General features: G+C 47.8%; 1 protein-coding gene across 1 annotated transcript in view; it reads right to left on the bottom strand.

Moving 5' to 3' along the window:
* Positions 1–24,665, bottom strand: part of cdh16 (cadherin 16, KSP-cadherin) — a 59,580-nt gene that overhangs the window by 19,566 nt on the left and 15,349 nt on the right. The window contains exons 5-13 of the mRNA XM_078210447.1: positions 22,855–23,013; positions 18,861–19,057; positions 12,791–12,922; positions 10,654–10,804; positions 9,179–9,403; positions 7,446–7,522; positions 6,101–6,292; positions 3,888–4,135; positions 2,847–2,971 (exon numbers count right to left, since the gene is read on the bottom strand). Of these exons, the coding sequence (XP_078066573.1) occupies positions 2,847–2,971; positions 3,888–4,135; positions 6,101–6,292; positions 7,446–7,522; positions 9,179–9,403; positions 10,654–10,804; positions 12,791–12,922; positions 18,861–19,057; positions 22,855–23,013 (1,506 nt within the window). The remainder of the gene's footprint in view (positions 1–2,846; positions 2,972–3,887; positions 4,136–6,100; positions 6,293–7,445; positions 7,523–9,178; positions 9,404–10,653; positions 10,805–12,790; positions 12,923–18,860; positions 19,058–22,854; positions 23,014–24,665) is intronic.

Raw genomic sequence — 24,665 nt, 5'->3', positions numbered from 1 at the left:
TGCTGTTCAACTTAACTAAAACCCCCTACCCTTCCGGGGACCATATCCCTCTATTCCCATCCTATTCATGTCCTTGTCAAGACACCCCTTAAAAGTCATTACCGTATCCACTTCCACTACCTCCCCCCGGCAACAAGTTCCAGGCACCCACTACTCTCTGTGTAAAATATCTGCCTCATACATCTCCTTTAAACCTTGCCCCTCGCACCTTAAACCTGTGCCCCCTAGTAATTGACTCTTCCACCCTGGAAAAAAACTTCTGACTAGCCACTCTGTCCATGCCCCTCATAATCTTGTAGACTTCTATCAGGTTGCCCCTCAACCTCCGTCGTTCCAGTGAGGACAAACCAAGTTTCTCAACGTCTCCTCATAGCTAATGCCCTCCATACCAGGCAACATCCTGGTAAATCTTTTCTGTATCCTCTCCAAAGCCTCCACATCCTTCTGGTAGTGTGGAGACCAGAATTGAACACTATATTCCAAGTGCGGCCTAACTAAGGTTCAAAAAAGCTGCAACATGACTTGCCAATTTTTAAACTCAATGCCCCGGCCGATGAAGGCAAGCATGCCGTATGCCTTCTGGACTACCTTCTCCACCTGCATTGCCACTTTCAGTGACCTGTGTACCTGTACACCCAGATCCCTTTGCCTATCAATACTCTTAAGGGTTCTGCCATTTACTGTATATTTCCTATCTGTATTAGACCTTCCAAAATGCATTACCTCACATTTGTCCGGATTAAACTCCATCTGCCATCTCTCCGCCCAAGTCTCCAACTGATCTATATCCTGCTGTATCCTCTGATGGTCCTCATCGCTATCCGCAAATCCACCAACCTTTGTGTCGTCTGCAAACTTACTAATCAATCCAGTTACATTTTCCACCAAATCATTTATATATATTACAAACAGCAAAGGTCCCAGCACTAATCCCTGAGGAACACCACTTGTCACAACCCTCCATTCAGAAACGCACCCTTCCACTGCTACCCTCTGTTTTCTTTGACCGAGCCAGTTTTGTATCCACCTTGCCAGCTCATCTCTGATCCCATGCGACTTCACCTTCTGCACCAGTCTGCCATGAGGGACCTTGTCAAAGGCCTTACTGAAATCCATGTAGACAACATCCACTGCCCTACCCTCATCAATCATCTTCATCACTTCCTCGAAAAGCTCGATCAAGTTCATGAGACATGACCTCCCCTTCACAAAACCATGTTGCCTCTCACTAATACGTCCACTTATTTCCAAGTGGCAATAAATCCTGTCTCGAAGAATCCTCTCCAATAATTTCTCTACCACTGATGTAAGGCTCACCAGCCTGTAATTACCTGGATTATTCTTGCTACCGTTGTCAAAGCTTTTTGTCTTACACTCATCAGGACAAGTGCAAGAATACCGGATGTAAAGGGAACAACAATTTATACTTCAAGAGAAGAGAGTGCTGATTGGTTGGCAAGTGGACTCTGATTGGTAGAGACGTTGCCATGGGGAATACAGCATTTAACTAGCGATGGACAGTTAACTGCCAAGCTTTGTTTAAATTCAAACCAGGATAGGTTTGACTCTGATTGGTCAAGGCATTGCCCTGAGGGATGAACCAGAGAATGGCTGTTGCTTATTTTGTTTAGTTAAAAAAGGCACAATGTGCGTGCGTAATCTTTCCACCTGAAAAGGAACCAGGCTCTGGGTGTGAATATATGTCGCTTCTGGTAGGTGTAAGTGAACCACACTGACAGCCCGACTGATAATCTTAAATTAGATGTCAATGTAATTCATAGCACACTCAGGATTGGTTAGCAAATTCATTTGAAGAGAATTAGAAATAGTCTTAGAGAGTGAGAAACAGAAAGAAAAGAGCAGTAGACAAGACTCGATAAATGGCAGAACAAGCACGAGGGCTTGTCTCTATCATTGAGCCAAGAATCGAGAGACAGAAAGCGAGACAAAGAGAGAGTGAGAGTCAGAAAGAGAGAGAGAGAGGTACATTGAGAGACAGAGACAGAGAGAGAGAGAGACAGAGACAGAGAGAGAGAGATAGTCAGAAAGAGAGAGAAGAAGTCAGAGGTACACTGAAAGAGAGAGCGAGAGAGAGATACATTGAGAGAAAGAGAGAGCGAGTAAGAGAGAGAGAGATACATTGAGAAATACATTGAGAGAGGGAATTAGTGGGAGATACATTGAGAGAGAGATATATATTGAGAGAGAGATACATTGAGAGAGAGAGACAGAGACAGAGAGAGAGAGACAGAGAGACAGAGACAGAGAGAGAGATAGTCAGAAAGAGAGAGAGGAAGTGAGAGGTACACAGAGAGCGAGCGAGAGAGAGATACATTGAGAGAGAGAGACAGAGAGAGAGAGACAGAGACAGAGAGATAGTCAGAAAGCGAGAGAGAGAGTGAGAGGTACATTGAGAGAGAAATACCTTGAGAGAGGATATTAGTGGGAGATACATTGAGTGTGAGGGATACTTTGAGAGAGAGAGAGAGATACATTTAGAGAGAGCGAAAGAAAGAAGCTGCGAAAGACAGAGAGAGAGAGAGACTGAGATAGACAGACTGAGATAGAATGAGAGAGGCAGAGAGAGAGCGAGAGAGAGATTAAGACAAAAAGAGAAGAGAGAGAGAAAGCGACAGAAACCAATAAAAAGAAAAGTAACAAAATCAGAGAGATGCAAGATGATGGAGATAGAAAAACAGGGAGAGCTCTGGGGGGAATGTTTGGGTTGATGAGAGTATGGAAGCTGCTGATTCATATCAGTATTCATGGGCAGATACTGCCCCATATCTTTCACTCTCAATAAACACCTCAGCAAATCTGTCAAAGCTTGGCTTTTGGTTCCTTACCTCCATCTTCTACCATCACCTCCACTGAGTGGCTGCCTCCAGCGGGATCTCCGCCCAGAAGGATCAGCTCCCCAGATTCAGAATCCACCGAGAGCCATCCAATTGAATCATTTCCCAAGCGGAATCTACAAAAGGGAAAAACTCTCTTGTTAGCGTGTTTGACAGGGCGGACACTGAGTGACTGTTTCCCACAGGATCCATAGAATCCCTACAGTGCAAAGGAGGCCATTCAGCCTATCGAATCTGCAATGACCCGTCATCAGAGGATCTTACCCAGGCCCAGCCCTCCGCACTATCCGGTACCCTGCACATCCAAGGTTAATCCACCCAACCTACACATCTTTGGACATTAAGGGGCAATTTAGCATGGCCAATCCACCTGGCCTGCATATCTTTGGATTGTGAGAGGAAACCACAGCAACTGGAGGAAACTCACGCAGACACGGGGAGAACGTGCTAACTCCGTACAGACAGTGACCCAAGCCGGGAATTGAACCTGGGTCCCTGGAGCTGTGAGGTGGCAGTGTTAACCACCATGCCGCCATTGGCCGGAGACCCTGGCACACTGGCCACAATCTCCAGGCAAAGGGTTGGTTATTTCAGGCTGAGATGAGCAGAAATTTCTTTACTCAAAAGGCAGTGAATCTTTGGAATTCTCTCCCAGACAGATGTGGATGTTCCATCATTGAGCAAATAGGAATGTAGAATTGAGATAGAAGACAGAGCAAGCTTGAGGGGCGATGTGGTCTCTTCCTGCTTCTATTTCTTATCTTCTTATGTGGGGCTAATCGCTTTGGTCTGAGGAGAAACATCCGGCATGTGAGTATGTGCACTGGAATCTATACCAACACACCTGGATCTCACTTTCACTCCTGGATCTCACTCCTGGATCTCACTCTCACATCTCAAGATGGGTAAATGGAGTTCAGACACAGGTCAGCCATGGTCTAACTGAATGGTGGGACAGACTTAAGGGGCTGAATGGCCTCCTCCTGTTGTTGAGTTGAGTTGAGTTGGTTGCACAGCCTAGCATGTCCTTACCGAACAGGAGTGGCCGGTGTATCAGGGTCGTGTCCCTCCAGCCTCAGTAATACGCTGCCGGGCTGGGCGTCCTTGGGAACCGTCACCTCATAGTCACTCTGAGAAAGTATCGGGGGCTCATTGACGTCAGTCACCAGGATGGAGACAGTCACGGTGGAGCTTGGGCCATACTCAGAGGCAACCAGCTCAGCCTCGTTCCTGGCGGAGATCAGCAGTGTGTACTCCCTCACTGTCTCATAGTCCAGGGCCTAAGAACACAAATTGTACCCTGTCATTTCACTCAACAACCTGAATCACTGAAATTCATTAACATCCTGTCTATTCAATCCCTCAATCCATATTCCAGATTTAACAGAGAGTTTTGATCATTGATGTCAACACTTAACTCTCTCAGTAACAGTGAGTGAGATAAAGACACGTGGAGATGGCGAGAGAGAGAGAGAAACTGGATGAGTACATGGGACTTAATAGGATGAAGGGTTATAGGTAGGCCTAAAAGGTAGGGATATGTTAGGCACAACTTGTGGGGCCGAAGGGCCTGTTTCGTGCTGTAGTTTTTCTATATTTCTAAACACAGGGAAAGAGTTGGAGATAGTGACAGAAAGAGATCAACACAGTGAGACAGAGAGTGATGGAAAAAGAGAGACAGACAGAGATGGAAAGAGAAAGAGACAGATGGAAAAGAGGGACAGAGAAATGGAGGGCAAGATGGAGTAAAGGAGAAAGCGAGAGATGGGGAGAGATGGAGTGAGATGGGGAGAGAGAAAGCTGGAGAAAGAGCTGAAAGCAGAGATGGAAATCGACAGAGGGATGGAGACAGATACAAATACAATGATGGAAGAAGACTAAAAGAGAGAGATTGAAGCAGAGAAATGGAGAAAAGAGATCAATAAACGAGAGACAGAGATAGATGGAGATGGAGAGAATAATAGACTCTAACTGTAAGTGACGGAGAGAGACTGAGAGAGGCAGGGAGAGACTGAGAGAGGCAGAGAGAGACTGAGAGAGCAGAGAGAGACTGAGAGAGCAGAGAGAGACTGAGAGAGGCAGAGAGAGACTGAGAGAGACTGAGAGAGCAGAGAGAGACTGAGAGAGGCAAAGAGAGACTGAGAGAGGCAGAGGCTGAGAGAGCAGAGAGAGACTGAGAGAGGCAGAGAGAGACTGAGAGAGGCAGAGAGAGACTGAGAGAGGCAGAGAGAGACTGAGAGAGCAGAGAGAGACTGAGAGAGGCAGAGGCTGAGAGAGCAGAGAGAGACTGAGAGAGGCAGAGAGAGACTGAGAGAGGCAGAGAGAGACTGAGAGAGGCAGAGAGAGACTGAGAGAGCAGAGAGAGACTGAGAGAGGCAGAGAGAGACTGAGAGAGGCAGAGAGAGACTGAGAGAGCAGAGAGAGACTGAGAGAGCAGAGAGAGACTGAGAGAGGCAGAGAGAGACTGAGAGAGGCAGAGAGAGACTGAGAGAGCAGAGAGAGACTGAGAGAGCAGAGAGAGACTGAGAGAGGCAGAGGCTGAGAGAGCAGAGAGAGACTGAGAGAGGCAGAGAGAGACTGAGAGAGGCAGAGAGAGACTGAGAGAGGCAGAGAGAGACTGAGAGAGCAGAGAGAGACTGAGAGAGGCAGAGAGAGACTGAGAGAGGCAGAGAGAGACTGAGAGAGGCAGAGAGAGACTGAGAGAGGCAGAGAGAGACTGAGAGAGGCAGAGAGAGACTGAGAGAGCAGAGAGAGATGGGTGAGAGGCAGAGAGACAAAGATGGAAGGAGATTGAGTGAAACAGAAATGGGAAGAGGCAGAAAGAGAAAGGACAAGGAAGGGAGAGATACAGATAAAATAAGGAGAAAATGAAAGTGGAAAGAAACACAGGAGGCAGGCAGGGAGAGAGAGATGGAAACAGAGAGGGAAACAAAGGCAGAGACGCATAGGGACGGTCAAAGAGAGAAGACAGAAAGAAAAGCGAAATACAAGGAGACAATTCAGGGACAATGAGCAGATGAAGCGAGAGAAAGATGGAGATGGAGTGAGAGAGGCATGAAGGAGAGAAAGACAGGGAGTGAAGAGATGGAAGGAGAGAGAGAGATGGAGATAGAGTGAGAGACAGAGTGAGAAAGGCAGGAAGGAGAGAAAGACAGAGACAGTGAACAGAGATGGAAGGAGATTGTGAAAGGCAGATAGAAATGAAGAGATGGGAGCACGAGAGGAAGATGGGATGCTTGATGTACCTTGTATAGGAAAAGATTCCCAACACTGCTTCCTTCCTCTCGGAGAATTCTGAATATTTGCTCCTCATTGCCGGATTCAATGGTGTAGGTAACAAGCCAGCTGTCTGTCCAGGGGTAATCAGCATCTGTAGCATTGAGTGTGGCGACAAGATTCCCAATGTCAGCATTCTCAGGAATGCTGATTGGACCGTCCTGCAGCTCAGCGAGAGAGAAATAACAATGAAAAGTTAACAAAATGTCCAAGGATTAGAACGTCAACCAATCACAGTACAGCGATTGAGAAAGGGGCAGTAATTGGTGCTCAGTGATCACATGGGGAAGGGGCAGCCAGATGTCAGGAAGCTGCAGTCTGACTATTTCTCCAATTCCTTTCTGACAAGAGTTCAAGGCCTCGGTTTTTTCCACTCAGTGAAGACGGGGGGGAGTGTTTGGTTCTGATCTCAGTAGTTTTATGCTCGGGGTCTTTAGTTAACTCTCACTGTGAAATCCAAACTAATGTGATTGTATTATTGACAAAGGTAAATTACGGTGGATACTGGAATCTGAAACCAAAAGAGAAAATGCTGGAAAATCTCAGCAGGTCTGGCAGCATCTGTAAGGAGAGAAAAGAGCTGACGTTTCGAGTCCAGATGAGCCTTTGTCAGAGCTGACGAAGAGAATAGGGCCAACTTTCCGAGTCTGGATGACCCCCCTACGTCAGAGCTGACAAAGGGTCATCCAGACTCGAAATGACGCCTCTATTCTCTCTCCACAGAGGCTGTCAGACCCGCTGAGTTTCTCCAGCATTTTCCTGTGTTTGTGTTTGCATCATTATCCATTCTCTTTGAAGATTCTAACTGCCTGGATTGTACCATTTGCTCAATCTTCCTCATTTCAAAACAAAAGCCAGTCAGCTGTCAGATTCTCCTCATCATTTAGAGTGAAATCTGAGAAAGATCTCCAATCCTCACCACCCCCCACCCCCCCCACCCCCCACCACCCTGATCTCTGATGTAATCAGTCTAGACTCCGTGGAGAACTCTTACCTTCAACACAGCAGCTCAGAGGCCCCCTGCCCCATCAGGGTGAAGACTGTAACCCAGGCTGGCACTGCCAGTACTGAGGGGGTGCTGCACTCTCAGAGATGCGAGAAATAATCTTGAACTGATATCTGGCTTCTAGAGTGGACGTCAAAGATTCCTCCATTTGAAAAGAAGGAAACTCGGAGACACAGGATATTGGAAGCTTTCACCTGGTCTGGGCAACCCCGTCACTCCTTCCGTCCCCAACTAACCCAAAGCCCACTCCCTCAAACTAACCTCGAAGCTGGAGTGTGGGGGTGAGTGGCCTTGTCTCCAATTCCTACCTGTTTCTGCGGGAATATTGGAGCATTGTTATTCAATTCCTCTACATCAACCGTGACCGTACAGAGACTGGACAATCCTGTCAAACAAAATGTAATTCTTGTCAAAGTTCGATTCCAAATGAAGTCTTTGTGTGGACACCAATACCAGAGCAATGATTCAAAGTTTCAACTTTATTTATTAGTCACAAATAAGGCTTACATGAACACTGCATTGAAGTTACTGTGAAAATTCTGTAATCGCCACACTCCAGCGCCTGTTCGGGTACACTGAGGGAGAATTTAGCACGGCCAATACACCTAACCAGCACGTCTTTTGGACTGTGGGAGGAAACTGGAGCACCCGGAGGAAACCCACGCAGACACAGGGAGAACGTGCAGACTCTGCACAGACAGTGACCCGAGCCGGGAATCGAACCTGTGTCTCTGGCGCTGCCTCCGTGCCACTGTGCTGCTCCATATTGTAAGTCATCCTCGGGCAGTGCTGAGGAACTCTCCAGTCACTCTGCCCAGCAGGTGGCTACATTGCCCAGTTGTTGGCAGGAGGTTGTGATTTTGAGTCCTGCTCTCGGGGATAACCTGGCCAACACTCCTGTGTGGTACAGGAAGCAGCCATGTTAGCGACATGTTATTCCTCTTCCTGCTCAGGGGGATGTTAGAGATTTCATGGGAGTTTCTCCCTCACTCAGGTCAACAATCCCCTTTCATATCAAAAGCAGATTAACTGCTCATTAATTACAAAGAATATACAACACAGACCGAGGGATTCAGCTAACTGGCTCCATGCTGGTATTGAAGCTCCTTACGAGGCCGTTCTCATTGTTCTCGCATCAGATCCTTGTATTGTCTTCCTTTGCTGCAGTGAATCTGTTGACATTGCCAAGGTGCTCTGCAGGCATTGCCAAGGTGCCAGGCTGGCACTGCCCAAGGGGCACCCCCTTGCCATTGACCTCTCAGGGGGCCTCAATGGTCTACAGTTCTACCGGCGAGGGCAACACGACTGTTCCCCATTCATGGGCAACTGGCGCTTTCCTCAAAGGCCACAAAGGCAAGTGAGTTCAGACAATTCACCGCCAGGCTCACTGAGCAGATGCAAATAAATATTTCAATACATTGAAATAAATTATTCAGCCCGCCGACGGAAATGGGTGAGAGGCTGATTGCGCCTTAAATCTGGTGCCGGTAAGATGGCGAGAGCTGAGAAATCGGGCATGATTCTGATTTCTCGGTTCTCGTGCGATTTAACCAGCTCACTCCATCCATCGGTGGCAGTAGGCGATGACTCTCAGACGATGGTTGAGGTGATGCATTGGATACCATGCTTTCTTTGATGTACAGAAGTTAAAGGAGAAATGTTTTCATGCAGAACACCACCGTGAATCATGTAAGATGCATCTCAGGGGAAAGCCACTGGATTTTAAGAAGGTTATCAAGGTCTCGGGTCGGGTGTGGAGGAGATTTACCAGAATGGGAGCAGGGCCGAGGGAAATCCGTGAATGCGGAGAGACTGGAGAAACTGAGATTAAGAGGGGATTTATTTGCGTTCAAATTGACAAAGGATTTTGATGGAGTAAATAATGAGAAATTAATGGATAGAAGGTTGTACTGTTAGTTTGAGATGGAGAGGGGTGGGAGGAGTCTCGTGTGGAGCATTTAAACAACAGCACAGAGCAGATGGGCTGAATGGTCTGCACATTTTCTGTAATCTGATGAAAGAGTTTCTCAGTGTGTCTCACCTCCCTCCAGTCCTGCCAGGTCAGCGACCTCAACCGTCACTTGGTACTTTATTGAAGTGTAGCTGATCATGTCCTTCGCCAGTCTGAGGGTCCCCTCACCATCAACTATGAACAGCCTCTCCTGAGGACTCCAAGGCTCCTGACTATAGAGACGGAAGTAAAGCTCAGCGTTCCCAGTCCTGGGATCATCCTGATCTGTTGCTGTCAGGGTAACAACACGTGTACCTGGAAAAAGAGGAGATAGTCACAGAATCGTGTCATCGAAGGAGGCCATTCAGCCCTCACGCCTGTGTTAGCTCTTTGAAAGAGTAATTCTCTTTTTCCCCGGAGCCCCACAAATTTCTCCTATTCAGCTATTTACCCAATTCCCTTCTCCAGACAAAAGCAAATTACTGCGGATGCTGGAATCTGAAACAAAAACAGAAAATGTTGGAAAGTCTCAGCAGGTCTGACAGCCTCTGTGGGGAGAGAATGGAGCCAGCGTTTCGAGTCTAGATGACCCTTCGTCAGAGCTGACTCTGAGAAAGGATGTCCTCGCCAGTGTCCTGGTCAATTTCTACCCTTCTCCCAACATCACTGAAAGCGGGTTGGCTTGTATTACATTGCTGTGTGTGGGTGCTTGTTGTGCCTTTTCAATCTCTGCTTTAAGCATACCCAATGACTGAGCTTCCACAGTCCTCTGCGGATAGAGAATTCCAAAGATTCACAACCCTCTGTGTGACTTCCCCCTAATTCTGAAATTGTGCCACATGGTTCTAGACTCTCGAACCAATGGAAACATCTTCCGGCACCGACCCTGCCTATTCCTGTCAGTATTTTGCAGCTTTCAATCAGATCACCTCTCATTCTTTGAAACTCCAGGGAATACAGGCCCAGTTTGCCCAATCTCTCTTCATAAGACAGTCCCACCATCCCCAGAACAAGTCAAGTGACCCTTTGTTGCACTTCCTTTATGGCAACAATATCCCTTCTGAGGTAAGGGGACCAAAACTGCACAAAGTGCTCCAGGTGTGCTCTAACCAAGCTCCTATACAACTAAAGTTCTCTGTTGGGTTAATTATAATATGTGCATTCCCCCTCCACGTTAAGAAGGTGGCATTATGGTGACATGAGTAACCCAGAGGCTGAGGCAAGGGGACATGGATTCAAATCCCACCACAGTGGCTGGTAGAATTTAAATTCAATCAATAAATCTGGAATTGAAAGCTAGCCTCAGAGATGGGGCCATGAAACTATCAGCGATTTTTCTTAAAACCCATCTGGTTCACTAATGCCCTTTAGGGTGGGAAATCTGCCGTCCTTACCCAGTCTGGCTCACCTGTGACCCCAGAGCCACAGCAATGTGATGACTCTTAACTGCCCTCTGAAATGGCCAAGTGAGACACTCAGTTCGAGGGCAATTAGGGATGGACAATAAATGTTTGTGATGTCCACACCCGATGAAAGAATAAAGGAAAAGAAACCTGGTTTCACACCTCTGGGAGCTTGTTCCTGGACTGTTGCCTGGTAACTCTCAGGAGAACACACTGGCGTGTTGTCATTTTGATCTATTACCGTCACCCCCAACTCCAGCGGCTCATCATAAGGCGTTCCATCATAATCCTCCGCAGATATTAGCAGCATGTACTAAAACAAAGAAAACAAAGAACAGTACAGCACAGGAACAGGCCCTTCGGCCCTCCAAGCCTGCGCCGATCATGATGCCTGAACTAAACTAAAACCATACGCACTTACGGAGTCCGTATCCTTCCATTCCCATCCTATTCATGTATTCATCTAGTTGCCCCTTAAATGCCGCTATCGTACCCGCTCCCACCCCCTCCCCGGGCAGCGCGTTCCAGACATTCACCACCCTCTGTGTAAAAACCTTGCCTCACACATCTCCTCTAAACTTTTCCCCACGCATCTTAAACCCATGTCCCCCAGTACTTGACTTTTCCACCCTGGGAAAATGCTTCTGACTATCCACTCTGTCCATGCCCCTCATAATCTTGTAAACCTCTATCAGGTCACCCCTCAACCTCCATCATTCCAGTGAGAACAAACCGAGTTTATCCAATCTCTCCTCATAGCTAATACCCTCCATACCTGGTAAACCTCTTCTGTACCCTCTCCAAAGCATCCACATCCTTCTGGTAGTGTGGCGACCAGAATTGTACACAATATTCTAAATGAGGCCTAACTAAGGTTCTGTACAGCTGCAGCATGACCTGCCGATTTTTATACTCAATGCCCCGATCGATGAAGGCAGGCATGCCGTATACTTTCTTGACTACCTTATCCACCTGCGTTGCCACTTTCAGTGATTGGTGGACATGTACGCCCAGATCTCTCTGCCTGTCAATACTCCTAAGGGTTCTACCATTTACTGTATAATTCCTACATGCATTGGAGGAGGGCAGAGCTTTAGACATGGGTAATAGTTGACTCCTTATACAAACACCGTTACAAACCTCTTCAGGGTTTTAATAACCACATTCTCTCAATTTCTCTATCCCGCCCCCCCTGACAGAGCAAATCTGGGCTCCGCCCCTTCACCCAGGTATCCAAACCCTCACTAATGAGGATGCTGGCAGGCTGATCAGCCATGGGAGATATCACAGCCCAGTCAATGCTGTCCTGAGGAGCACTTTTACCACATTCTGGAAGTGATTAGTGACAGCTGAGTTATAACACTGCAGGAGGCCATTCAACCTGGTATCGGTGCTGGCTCTTTGAAAGAACAGTCCCACATCACCGCTTCTAACTGTAGCTCTGTAATTTCCACATCAGCGGAACTGATCCAACTCTCTTTTCCACTTATTAATGAAATCAGCTGGCCGAGGGTTCCAGATCCCGGCAGCTGAATGAAAATATGACTCCTTGTCTCCTCCCCAGATCTTTACCAAATGATTTTAAATCAAGAAGCTCCAGTTATTGGCTCACTCACCACAGAGAATTGTTTTTCTCTATCTAAACCTTTGAAGAGCTCTCTATAATCTCCACTATCCCGAGGGGAACAATCCAACCCTATTCCATCCTATATCCCTCCTCAGAACATTCCAGTAGGCCTCCTCAGAATCGATCCGAAGGTCATAGAGTCATAGAGGTTTACAGCATGGAAACAGGCCCTTCGGCCCAACTTGTCCATGCCACTAAGCTAGCCCTAATTGCCAGCATTTAGCCCATATCCCTCTATACCCATCGTACCCATGTAACTGTCTAAACACTTTTTAAAAAACAAAATTGTACCCGTCTCTACTACCACCTCTGGCAGCTTGTTCCAGACACTCACCATCCTCTGCATGAAAAAATTGCCCCTCTGGACCCATTTGTATGTCTCCCCTCTCAGTGTTTAATCAGGGTGTTCATATCAGAATGGGATTTGATAAGAGTGGCTGGGTTAAACTGTTTCCACTGGCAGGAAGGTCAGTAATGAGAGGACACAGAAAGCTCCGCTTTCTCAACCTTGCCCCTCGCCTGAGGTGTGGTGACCCTCAGGTTAAATCACCAGCAGCCACTCTCCCTGTCAAAGGGGAGAGCAGCCTATGGACATCTGGGAGTATGGCAACTTTACCTCGGACTGAATAGACTGAATCGCCTCCTGCACTTTCTGATTTTATGATATTTTACCTTCTCTCCTTGTTCCCAATCCAAAGGTTGGGTTAAGTAAATGTTGCCTTCTCTGTCGATGATGAAAAGTTCCTCAGGATATGGCAGCTTAGACTCCAGCCTGTAATTCACTCGATCATTGTTCCATTGAACCTAAAGAGCAGAAACAAGACACAGCCTCTGACTCTAACACACACGGTAAGAAGTCTCACAACACCAGGTTAAAGTCCAACAGGTTTATTTGGTAGCAAATACCATAAGCTTTCGGAGCACTGCTCCTTCGTCAGATGGAGTGGAAATGTCACACACAGCCATCGCGAGGTTTTGCAAAGCGGAACCTTCCATCTCTCGTTTGTTGAACCGTTGCCCGGTTACTCCCGAGAGAACTCACCAGCGCGTTGTGACATCGGCGCCAGTAGCAATGTGGCTGGTCACATACATGTCTTCGAGTCAGAGAATCTGAGTCCCCTCCACAAACTGGACCACAGAATCTACACCAAGCCTGCCTCACCAGGGGGACCACTGCATTCTCAATGGATTTGTCTTTCACATAAGATTTTAAAGACGGGCTGCACAGTGGTTAGTACTGCTGCTTCACAGCGCCAGGGACCCAGGTTCAATTCCCAGCTTGGGTCACTATCTGTGTGGAGTTTGCACATTCTCCTCGTGTCTGTGTGGGTTTCCTCCGGGTGCTCTGGTTTCCTCCCACAGTCCAAAGACATGCAGGTTAGGTTGATTGGCCGTGCTAAATTGCCCCTTAGTGTCCCACGATATGTATATCAGAGGGATTAGCAGGGTAAATATGTGGGGTTTTGGGGATAGGGCCTGGGTGGGATTGTTGTCGATGCAGACTCAATGGACCGAATGGCCTCCTTCTGCACTGTAGGGGTTGTATTTGTATGTAAATCAAGTCCAGTTTAGCCTCTCAGATAAAAATAGAAGATCCCATGACCGTATTCTGAGGAAGGGGAGGGGAGTAGAGTTGGGGACTTCTCCCCAGTCTCCTCCAATATTTAACTGTCAACCAACATCACTGAAAACAGCTGTTTGTGGGATCATTAGCTGCTACATTTCCCACATTACAACATTTAGTTTTAGTTTATTTGTTAGTGTCACAAGTAGGCTTACAGTAACACTGCAATGAAGTTACTGTGAAAATCCCCTAGTCACCACACTCCGGCGCCTGTCCGAGTACACTGAGGGAGAATTTCTTTCAGACTGTGGGAGAACCCAGAGCACCCGGAGGAAACCCACGCAGACATGGGGAGAACGTGCAAACTCCACACAGACAGTGACCCAAGCCGGGAATTGAACCCGGGTCCCTGACGCTGTGAGGCAGCAGTGCTAACCACTGTGATACCGTGCTGCCCATTGAGCATATTGGAAAATTTGAGGTTGTGGAAGGTACTATTTAAATATCAGTTATTTGTTTAACCCCAGACTGAAGTCTAAGACCAAGTCATCCCAGGAGGTTAGAATGAGATTGAACTCTTTCTGACAGGGTCATTGGGAAGTGAAGTAGATTCTCACACTGTCCTGTCCATTTGGAACACTGTGGCAGTCCAGTCCACACCGGTGAGTATCTCCTCTCTCTGGTTGTAAGGCATTTAGATACAACAAGTTTGGATGTTTATAGGGGGTGAGACTGTGTCCTCGAATCGAGATTGCCCCAATTTTGACAAATGATCCAAAGAGATGAGGGGTGGGGTTTTCTGTGCAACCTGCTCCATGTTTCACAGCGGCAGAGGCGGTCCCACAATCTTCAGGTCCCCCCGTTGTCAGTGGGATTCCGGTTGAATGCACCCCTCGCCACTGGAAAACCCGGAGCCAATCTTTACTCACTTTCATAAGCATTTATTTTCAGAGATACACATTGCAAGCATATACCTCCTAAACCAACACCAGCCTTTCAACCCATGTCTATTTATAGAGACATAAGTAAATCCCCAGTTAATGCTCACCACTAACATACTAATAAACATAATTAATAAACAAGTAACAAGATACAGAGAGAGCCAAGAAACACGGAACACAGTAAAGAGAGTGCATTTTTATGACACCTTTCACAGCATCAGGAAATTCCAAAATGCTCCATAACAATTGAAGTATTTTAGAAGTGAGATCAGTGGAGTAATTTAGGAAAAGCCGCAGCCAATTTGCACACAGCAAGATCCCACAGCAGCAAAGTGATAATGAACCAATAATCATTTTTTGATGATGTTGTTTGAGGGATAAATATTGACCAGGACACGAGTGATAACTCCCCTGCTTTCTCTGGGGAGAGCCTGGGGCTGTTTGAGAGTCTGTTACCCGATTGGATGGCTTTTAAGAATCTGTTGGGAAGCCGGGGTAACCAATAGGGGAGCAGGGAAGTTGGGAGCAAGTCAGATGATGAAAACTCCAGGAATACGTCCAACCAGAGTTGGCAACCATACTGTGTGAGAGTGTAGCACTCCCTCAGTAACGCACTGCAATTCCGCCTGGATTTTGTGTTCAGGTCATGGAGTGGAACTCAAAGTTACAACTTTCTACATCAGAAGCATGAGTGCCGCCCACTGAGACACACATGACACCTTCAGAGGGAAGGGGGAAGGAGGAGGGGGAGGGGAAGGGGGAGGGGGAGGGACAGTGGGGGGGATGGGATTTGATACAAATGACTTGCCTTGCTTGGCTGCCCCAGAGGATAGTTAAAGTCAATGTATTTGATGTGGGGCTGGAGTCAGATATAGGCCCAGACTGGAGAAGGGGCAGGATATTTTGAGAACCAGTTGTGTTTTGATGTAACTTTTCCTGAGACTAAGTGTTCTGTGTTCGTTCAAACCCAGCCCAGTGGCTGAAGCATGAAACTAGACATGAGTATTTTGCTTCAGAATAGGTTTATTCACAGAATGCAGCATTGCACGTGTCTGCTTCCTACCCAATAACCCCGTGTCTCAGCAGTCTCTCTTTATAAGTGCTCTGGGTACTTAATTAAACAGTGCCCTTCACCTGCGCATCCCAACAACATACAGTCATAGAGTCACAGGGGTTTACAGCATGGAAACAGGCCCTTCGGCCCAACTTATCCATGCTGCCCCTTTTTTAACCCCTAAGCTAGTCCCAATTGCCCGCATTTGGCCCATTTCCCTCTATACCCATCTTACCCATGTAACTATCTAAATGCTTTTTAAAAGATAAAATTGTACCCGCTTCTAGTACTACCTCTGGCAGCTTGTTTCAGACATTCACTACCCTCTGTGTGAAAACTGCCCCTCTGGACACTTTTGTATCTCTCCCCTCTCACCTTAAACCTATGCCCTCTAGTTTTAGACTCCCCTACCTTTGGGAAAAGATGTTGACTATCTAGCTGATCTGTGCCCCTCATTATTTTATAGACCTCTATAAGATCACCCCTCAGCTTCTACGCTCCAGAGAAAAAAGTCCCAGTCTATTCAGCCTCTCCTTATAACTCAAACTATCAAGTGCCGGTAGCATCCGAGTAATTGTTTTCTGCATTCTTTCAAGTTTAATAATATCCTTTCTATAATAGGGTGACCATCATCATATCATCAACATATCACTGTCAGTGCGAATGAGAAATCCCACGGTCACTTCTTCAGATCCCATCAAACTTACAGATTGTTCAATCAACACCCTCAATCCTTCAATCAACATCTCAATCCCTCAATGAATACCTCAATCCCTCAATGAATACCTCAATCCCTCAATGAATACCTTAATCCCTCAATCAACACCCTTAACCCCTCAATCAACACCTCAATCCCTCAATGAATACCTCAATCCCTCAATGAATACCTCAATCCCTCAACCAACACCCTCAATCACTACTGATCCGTTTGGTTCAGAGACTGAGACCAAGACTTCCACAGAGAACCATTCAAACCCATCTTTCTGTGCTCAGGTTATCACAGAATCATAGAATCTCTACAGTACAGAAAGAGGCCATTTGGTCCATCGAGACTGCACTGACCCTCTGACAGAGCATCTTACCCAGGCCCTATCCCTCAAACCCTCATATTTACCCTGTTGGTCTTCCTGACCCACTGGGACACTAAGGGTCAATTTAGCATGGCCAATCATCCTAACCAGCACGTCTTTGGACCATGGGAGGAAATTGGAGCACCCGGAGGAAACCCACGCAGACACAGGGAGAATGTGCAAACTCCACACAGACAGCGACACGAGGCTGGAATCGAACCTGGGTCCCTGGCGCTGTGAGGCAGCAGTGCTAACCACTGAGCCAGTGTGCCACAGAGCGAGGGAGTGGGGAGAGAGAGAGAGAGGGAGAGAGAGAGAGCAAAAAGTAAAGCGATAGACATGATGAAGCAAAAGAGATGGGACCAGGGGGAAGAGGGAGGTGGAGGCACTGATTTTAGTGAGGAGGAGAGGGGGAGAGTTCAGTGGCTACACTCTGAGCTGCAGGTAAAAGTGTTTATAAAATAAAAATACTGGAACATTGAGACAGGGCTCACTCGCTTTGTCTCTGCATCTACAATAACAAACCCTCTAAAGGAGAAATCCCATCGCTGGTCGATATTTCCTTGACAAAGCTGTAAATAATTAGACTATCTCAGTCCAGAAAAAGAAATACTTTATTGAATTTTCTGTCCAGAATTAGCTCAGCTTCTCCACTTACCTCTGCTGGATTCTATATTTAAATACAGATTGCTATCGCTGAGATTTGGTTTCACTAAATGTCAAAAAAAGCTCAAGACTAGAAAAATAACAGCGTCTCTGGCTTATGTTGGAGTTGGTTACCATACCCCTCACCCTCCCCGCTCCCCCCCACCCCCATTGCCCCCTCCCCTTCCCTCCTTCCCCCCATCCACTCCCCGTCCACCCCTCACCCTCCCCACTCCCCCCCACCCCCATTGCCCCCTCCCCTTCCCTCCTTCCCCCCATCCACTCCCCGTCCACCCCTCACCCTCCCTGCTCCCCCCCACCCCCACTGCCCCCTCCCCTTCCCTCCTTCCCCCCATCCACTCCCCCTCCACCCCTCCCCAACCCCCACTCCTCCCTCCCCCAGTTCCCCCTCCCCACTTCCCCCTACACCCCTCCCCCTCCCCATCCCCCCTCTCCCCTTCCCTCCTTCCCCCCATCCACTCCCCGTCCACCCCTCCCCAACCCCCACTCCTCCCTCCCCCAGTTCCCCCTCCCCATCCCCATCCCCCCTCTCCCCTTCCCTCCTTCCCCCCATCCACTCCCCCTCCACCCCTCCCCAACCCCCACTCCTCCCTCCCCCAGTTCCCCCTCCCCACTTCCCCCTACACCCCTCCCCCTCCCCATCCCCCCTCCACTTCCCTCCTTCCCCCCATCCACGCCCCCTCCACCCCTCCCCAACCCCCACTCCTCCCTCCCCCAGTTCCCCCTCCCCACTTCCCCCTACACCCCTCACCCTCCCCGCTCCCCCCCACCCCCATTGCCCCCTCCCCTTCCCTCCACCCCTCCCCAACCCCCACTCCTCCCTCCCCCAGTTCCCCCTCCCCACTTCCCCCTACACCCCTCCCCCTCCCCATCCCCCCTCTCCCCTTCCCCCCCACTCAACCAGCTCTTCTTCTGACTTCCCCTCGCTCTCCCCCTCGCTCTCCGCCTCACCCTTGCCCTCTCTTTTGCCCTTACCCTCTCCAACGTCCTCATCCTCCCTTCACCTTCCCCTCGTCACTCCCCGTTATCTCACCCTCCCCCAGTCCCTCATCTTCACCCTCTCTCTCATCATTCCCCCCACCTCCCCCTCCCCACCCTCCTCCCATTCCTCACCCCCTCCCTCTCCCTCCCCCTCTCCCCCCCACTCCACCCCCCACATATTCTCCTATCCACATTATTTGCTATTGATAAAAGGGAATCAACTGGTAGCACCTCCCGGTAGCTGGTGTATGGAGGGTATTCAGGCCCTGGGCCTTGTGACAGCTTTACCTAGATATTGGGCTAGGAAGAGAGCATTTCAGTGAGTAAGGAGCTTGGGCTCCACTTACAGGAGTCCCAGTGAGGGCGCAACTGAGGAAATATTTGCATCTAATCGCAAAACCTGACAGACGCTGCATCAGGGCAATTCCTCCTTTGTGTCCCCCAGCTCTTGTGACGTGTTCCTTACCTTTGAGATAGCACGAGGATAGGGCCCTTCATGGTTCTCCTGCACAGAGACATTTGTCAGAGGGAGCCAGAGGTTGTCTGTAACGGTGATGATGACATCCACATGTGTATAGTGACCCTGGTTTTGGTTCCCCATATCTTTAACTTGCACCCTCAGGATATACTCGTTAATACGGCTCGGGTCCAACAGTTCAGCACCTACAAATATCAGAGACAAAAGTATTCGTCCTCCGCAAGAAATGGACAAAACGAAAGCTGGAACAATCCTCTTAAGGTAGAAAGGAGATTGGATGGAGGGGTTTAAAGCCACAACAAGATTAGACAGAGTAAAGGAGGAGAACAAAGAACAGAGAAAAGTACAGCACAGGAACAGGCCCTTCGGCCCTCCAAGCCTGTGCCGATCATGATGCCCTAACTAAACTAAAAAAAAATCTTCTCCCCTTCCACGGTCCGTATCCCTCTATTCCCTCCCTATTCATGGACCCATCCAGATGCCTCTTAAATGTTGTTAGTGTTCCTGCTTCCACCACCTCCTCTGGCAGCGCGTTCCAGGCACCCACCACTCCCTGTGTGAAAAACATCCCCCACACATCTCCCTTAAACTCTCACCTTGAACCTGTACCTCTTGTAATTGACACTTCCATCCTTGGGAAAAGCCTCTGACTATCCACCCTGTCTGTGCCTCTCATCATTTTGTAGCCCTCTATCAGGTCTCCCCTCGGCCTCCGTCTTTCCAGTGAAAACAATCCGAGTTTATTCAACCTCACCTCATAGCCAACACCCTCGAGATCAGGCAGCATCCTGGTGAACCTTCTTTACACTCTCTCCAAAGCTACATGTTGGAAGTGTTAAAACTGTTAGAAGTGACTGAAGGTCAAAGTTGAGAGGGCACAGCTTGGAGGTGATTGGAACAAAATGCCAGTGAAACAGGAAAATCTTTGTGACGCAGAGAGTGTTTATGATCCGAATGTACTGATAGATTAATGGATACAGCTTCAGTCGTAACCTTTAAAAGGTCATTGGATAAACAGTCAAAGGTGGAAAAATTGCAGAGGTCTGGGGAAAGAGTGAAGGAATGGGACTAACTGGAACAACTCTTCAAAAGAGCCAGTATAACTTTGATGAGCTGAATGGTGTCTTTGTGTGCTTTGCCATGTCCTCTGATGGCAAAGACTATTTCCTCGGGTGGATGGAGCTATTACAAGGGGGCATAACTATAGGGTTCGTGGTGGGAAATATAGGAAGGATATCAGAGGTAGGTTCTTTACTCAGAGAGTGGTTGGGGTGCGGAATGGACTGCCTGCAGTGATAGTGGAGTCAGACACTTTAGGAACATTTAAGCGGTTATTGGATAGGCACATGGAGCACACCAGGATGATAGGGAGTGGGATAGCTTGATCTTGGTTTCAGATAAAGCTCGGCACAACATCGTGGGCCGAAGGGCCTGTTCTGTGCTGTACTGTTCTATGTTCTATGTTCTATGGCCTGCCCGTTACAAAAAGCTCCTGATCTGAAAGACACGTGGAAATGGAAATCAGGTGGCTTCAACAAGAGGAGGGAAATTTTGCTCCAGATTTATCGGTGAAATTGTATTCGAGATTCTGGACCCCCGGTTATGAGTTGGACAAAATAAATTAAAGAGCGCTTCAAACAAAGGAGAGTAAATATTGGAGCTGATTTGAACAGAGAGGCGAGGAACTTCACGAGGTTTGAGATGAGGTTGAGGCATTGGTTAGTAATCAGTGTGTCACAGAGAGCGAAGAAAACAATGTCTGAATTGAATTGGCGCAAGGGGGTGGGAGGGAATGGGGTTGAAAAGCCGACATTTCTCTCATTGAAAAAGATTCAACGTCTGCCCAACCTCCTCCTCTTTACACCAATAAATCAGCTGATGGGGCCACATGTCACAGCCGCCAACCTTGACGGTACCAACATGTCATTCTAACAACTGTCAGCGACAATTGTTAGCAGCTTTGATGAAGGAGTCACAATGAATAGACATCATTTTAGCAGCAAAACACAGCAAGGATGAGTCATCTGCTGCTCCTCGCTGACACACAGCAGCCAGCATACAGCCAGAGTCACCCATTGTGTATAACAGCAAATTGCTTTCTTCTGATAAGATGCTGTGGAACTGCGGGTATTGTTAGGATTGTATTACATGCCTGGTTGCTGTTGTGCGCTTTCTTATTCAGTGAAGGTCATGTTCTTGCCGATGTTGGGATTTCATTCAAAGAGTCGTCAAGCTCCTTCATAAGTGAGCTTTCTCCAGTGCAGAGAGTCACAAATATCAGACACAAGTCAATCCCGGGTCAGCTGATTACAGGAGTGTGGCTGTGATTAAAGTTTTTTGTGTTTGGGGGATAAGCATCATGCGAGCGAACCAGAAAAGAGTGACCTGATAGGAGGGAAGGCGGGGGGGTGGGGGGTTGGGGGTGGGTGCTCTTTGGGTGGATGTAGAGAAGACTTGTCGGTGAAATCAAATGAGCGACTAGAAATATAAGACAATCACTAATAAATCCAATCAGGAATTAGGCAGGAATTTCTTTACCCAGAGGGCGGTGAGAGTGTGAAACTGGCTCCCATAGGAAATAGTTGGTGTTCCCATATATCGGCTGCCCTTCTCCTTCTAGATAGTAATGGACATGGGTTTGGAAGGTGTTATCGAAGGAGCCCTGGTGAGTTCCTGCAGTGCATTTTGCAGATGGTACACACGGCTGCCACTGTTCACCAGTGGGGGAGGGAGGGAGTATTTGTGGATGAATAGCAATAAAGCTTTGTCCTGGATGGTGTCGAGCTTCTTGAGTGTTGTTGGAGTTGCACCCATCCAGGCAAGTGGGGAGTATTCCATCACACTTGTGCTTGTAGATGGTGGACAGGCTTTGGGGAGTCAGGAGGTGAGTTACCCACCACAGGATCCCTAGTGTCTGACCTGCTCTTGTAGCCCTGGTATTTATAATGCTAGCTCAGATCAGTTTCTGGTCAATGGTAACCCCCAGGATGTTGATTCAATTATGGTAATGCCATTAAATGTCAAGGCGTGATGGCTTGATCCTGTTTTGTTGGAGATGGTCATTGACTGATACTTGTCAGCCCAAGCCTGGATATGAGCATTTGGCTGTGTTTGGACATGGACTGCTTCAGTATCTGAGGAGTCGCGAATGATGCTGAACATTGTGCAACCATCAGCGAACATCCCCACTGCTGACCTTATAATTGAAGAACTAAGCAGCCAAAGATTGGGCCGAATCCTCTCCACCTCTTTGTCGCCTTTAAGATGTTCCTTAAAATCTACCTATTTGACCAAGCATCTGGCCATCTACCCTCATCATTTGTGTTCATTCATGGGATGCGGGCATCGTTGGGTCAGCATTTATTGCCCATCCCCAGTCGCCCTTGAACTGAGTTGCTTGCTTGGCCATTTCAGAGGGTAATGATGGATCAACCACATTGCTGTGGCTCTGGAGTCACATGTAGGCCAGACCGGGTAAGGACGGCAGATTTCCTCCCCTAAAGGATATTAGTGAACCAGATGGGTTTTTCCAACAATTGGTGATACTATCATGTTGCTGAGACCAACTTTCAAATAATTTAATTTAAATTGCACCAGCTGCCGTGGAGGGATTTGAACCCAGCCTCTAGATCGTTAGTCTAGTGTCACTACATCACCATCAATGCCGTACGCAGCTTTCTCATCTCCCCCACTGCCTGAGGCTTGGAGAAGATGAAAATGAATAAAAGTGGATGAGATTAGACCAGAATTCCTCACTGATTCTTCCTGGAGGCACACCAGGTTTTAGAGGGATTTGTTCAAGGCACATTCTCAGGAATGCCTGGGACAGAGGCTGATGGGTCTCCAACAGGGAGTTCCTGTTTCCCATTGCACCAGTCTGGAGAGAGAATGAGAGAGAGACAAAAAGAGACAGAGAGAGCAAGAGGGAGGGAGAGAGAGAGAAAACGAGAGAGAGAGAGAGAACCAGAGACAGAAACCATACCGTCTGAAGTCAGTGTAATGTCACCATTCTGGGAATGAATCATAAACATTTTATCAGAGGGTTGTGCTGGATCCTGCCGGAGGATTTTGTAGCGAAGGTCACCACTGGGCAACAAGGGGTCATCCAGATCAGTGGCCGGCGTGGTCAGAATCCGGTATCCTACAACAAGAAATAGGTTTAAATCGATTCCCAGAGCACAGAAACAGACCATTCAACCCAACTGCCTTGTGCCAGTTAGACATCACATGTCACCTTCCACCTTTGTTCATCTCATTCTCTCCTCATTATCTTCGATTCCTTTCTCCCTCGTTTATCCAGCTTCCCTTTAAATATATCAATCCTCACATTCACTTCCCATGGTAGTGGTGAGTAGCCTGTGGCCTGGGGCCACATGCGACCCATCTGGGTGCTGAGTGCGGCCAAGGAGACATTTTGTTGACCGTTGCCCACACACAGAGTTGCCACATTCCGCTGTCACCCGTGTAATTTTTTTCCTACCAGTGTGACTGGAGTGATTCGCACATAAAGCAAGGACAAGCGAAATGAGGTGGTGCTGATTGCTCACAACATTGAGTGAGAGCCGTGTGCTCCCTCTGTGTCCAAAGTGTCAATATTTCTTTTGTATTTACCATTTGAAATTAATCTGAATAATTAAGCATTTTCTATAACTCGGTATGAAATATTTGACGTGTATGAAATGTATTTAATTTTATTCATGGTGTCACGGTTAGTGAACAAGCCCGATTTCAATCCTGTGGCCCACTGAGATGGAGGAGGGACACTCACTAGCCTGGGTTGCCCATCAGTGCCCTACGTTAATGAATTCCACATTCTCACCACTCTCTGGGTGAACAAGTTTCTCCTGAATTCCTGGTGGATTTCTTAGTGACTATTTTATTTTTAAGTAACTATATGAAGCTGGGGATGTATCTCTGCAAATCAAACAGATTTGATTATTCACCATTTTTTAAGAAGAAAATATCTTTCTGTATATTTTCTCCCATAATGCCTTGCTGAGACACAACAGCACGGGTGTGAGATCACATCTCATTCTCAACCAATAGCCACATGCCAAAACAGGATCCATTGATTATAAAGAGAGTGGCTTTCTAACCTCAAACTACAGAGATACTTGTAGCCTTGGTCTGCCATCACTTCTCCTGTCCTCTCAGTCCCTTCCTCACTCCTCTCTCCCTCTATCCCTTCTCCTCTTCCTCCCTCCCAGTACTGAGGGAGTGCTGCATTGTCAAAGGTACCATCTTTCAGAGGAAACATTAAACTGAGACTCTGTTCACCATCTCAGGTTGACTTAAAAGATCCCACGGCCACTATTTTGAAGCGGGGATGGTGGTGGATCTCAGTCATAGAGTGATAGTTGTGTACAGCACAGAAAAAGGCCCTTCAGCCCATCTCATCTGTACTGGCCAAAGACAAACCAAACCACCCAACTATTTGAATCCCATTTTCCAGCACTTGGTCCATAACCTTGTATACCTTGGCGTCACAAGTGCACATCGAAATACTTCATAAATGTTGTGAGGGTCTCTCTGCCTCCACCACCCTTTCAGGCAGCGAGTTCCAGACTCCCACCACCCTTTAGGGGAAAAGGTTTTCCTCACATCCCCTCCAACCCTCCTGCCCCTTGCTTTCAATCTCTGCCCCCTGGTCACCGATCCCTCCACCATGGGAAAAGATTTCTTCCTGTCTACCCTATCTATGCTCTTGTCTGCTCTGTCAGTGTCCTGGCCAATATTTATGTTTCAATCAGTGAAACAGACAAACTGGTCAATTTCACATTGCTGTTTGTGGGA

Source organism: Mustelus asterias, chromosome 4 (genome assembly GCF_964213995.1).
Source record: "Mustelus asterias chromosome 4, sMusAst1.hap1.1, whole genome shotgun sequence".
NCBI lineage: Eukaryota > Metazoa > Chordata > Chondrichthyes > Carcharhiniformes > Triakidae > Mustelus > Mustelus asterias.
This window is presented reverse-complemented; position numbering and strand designations above follow the sequence as displayed.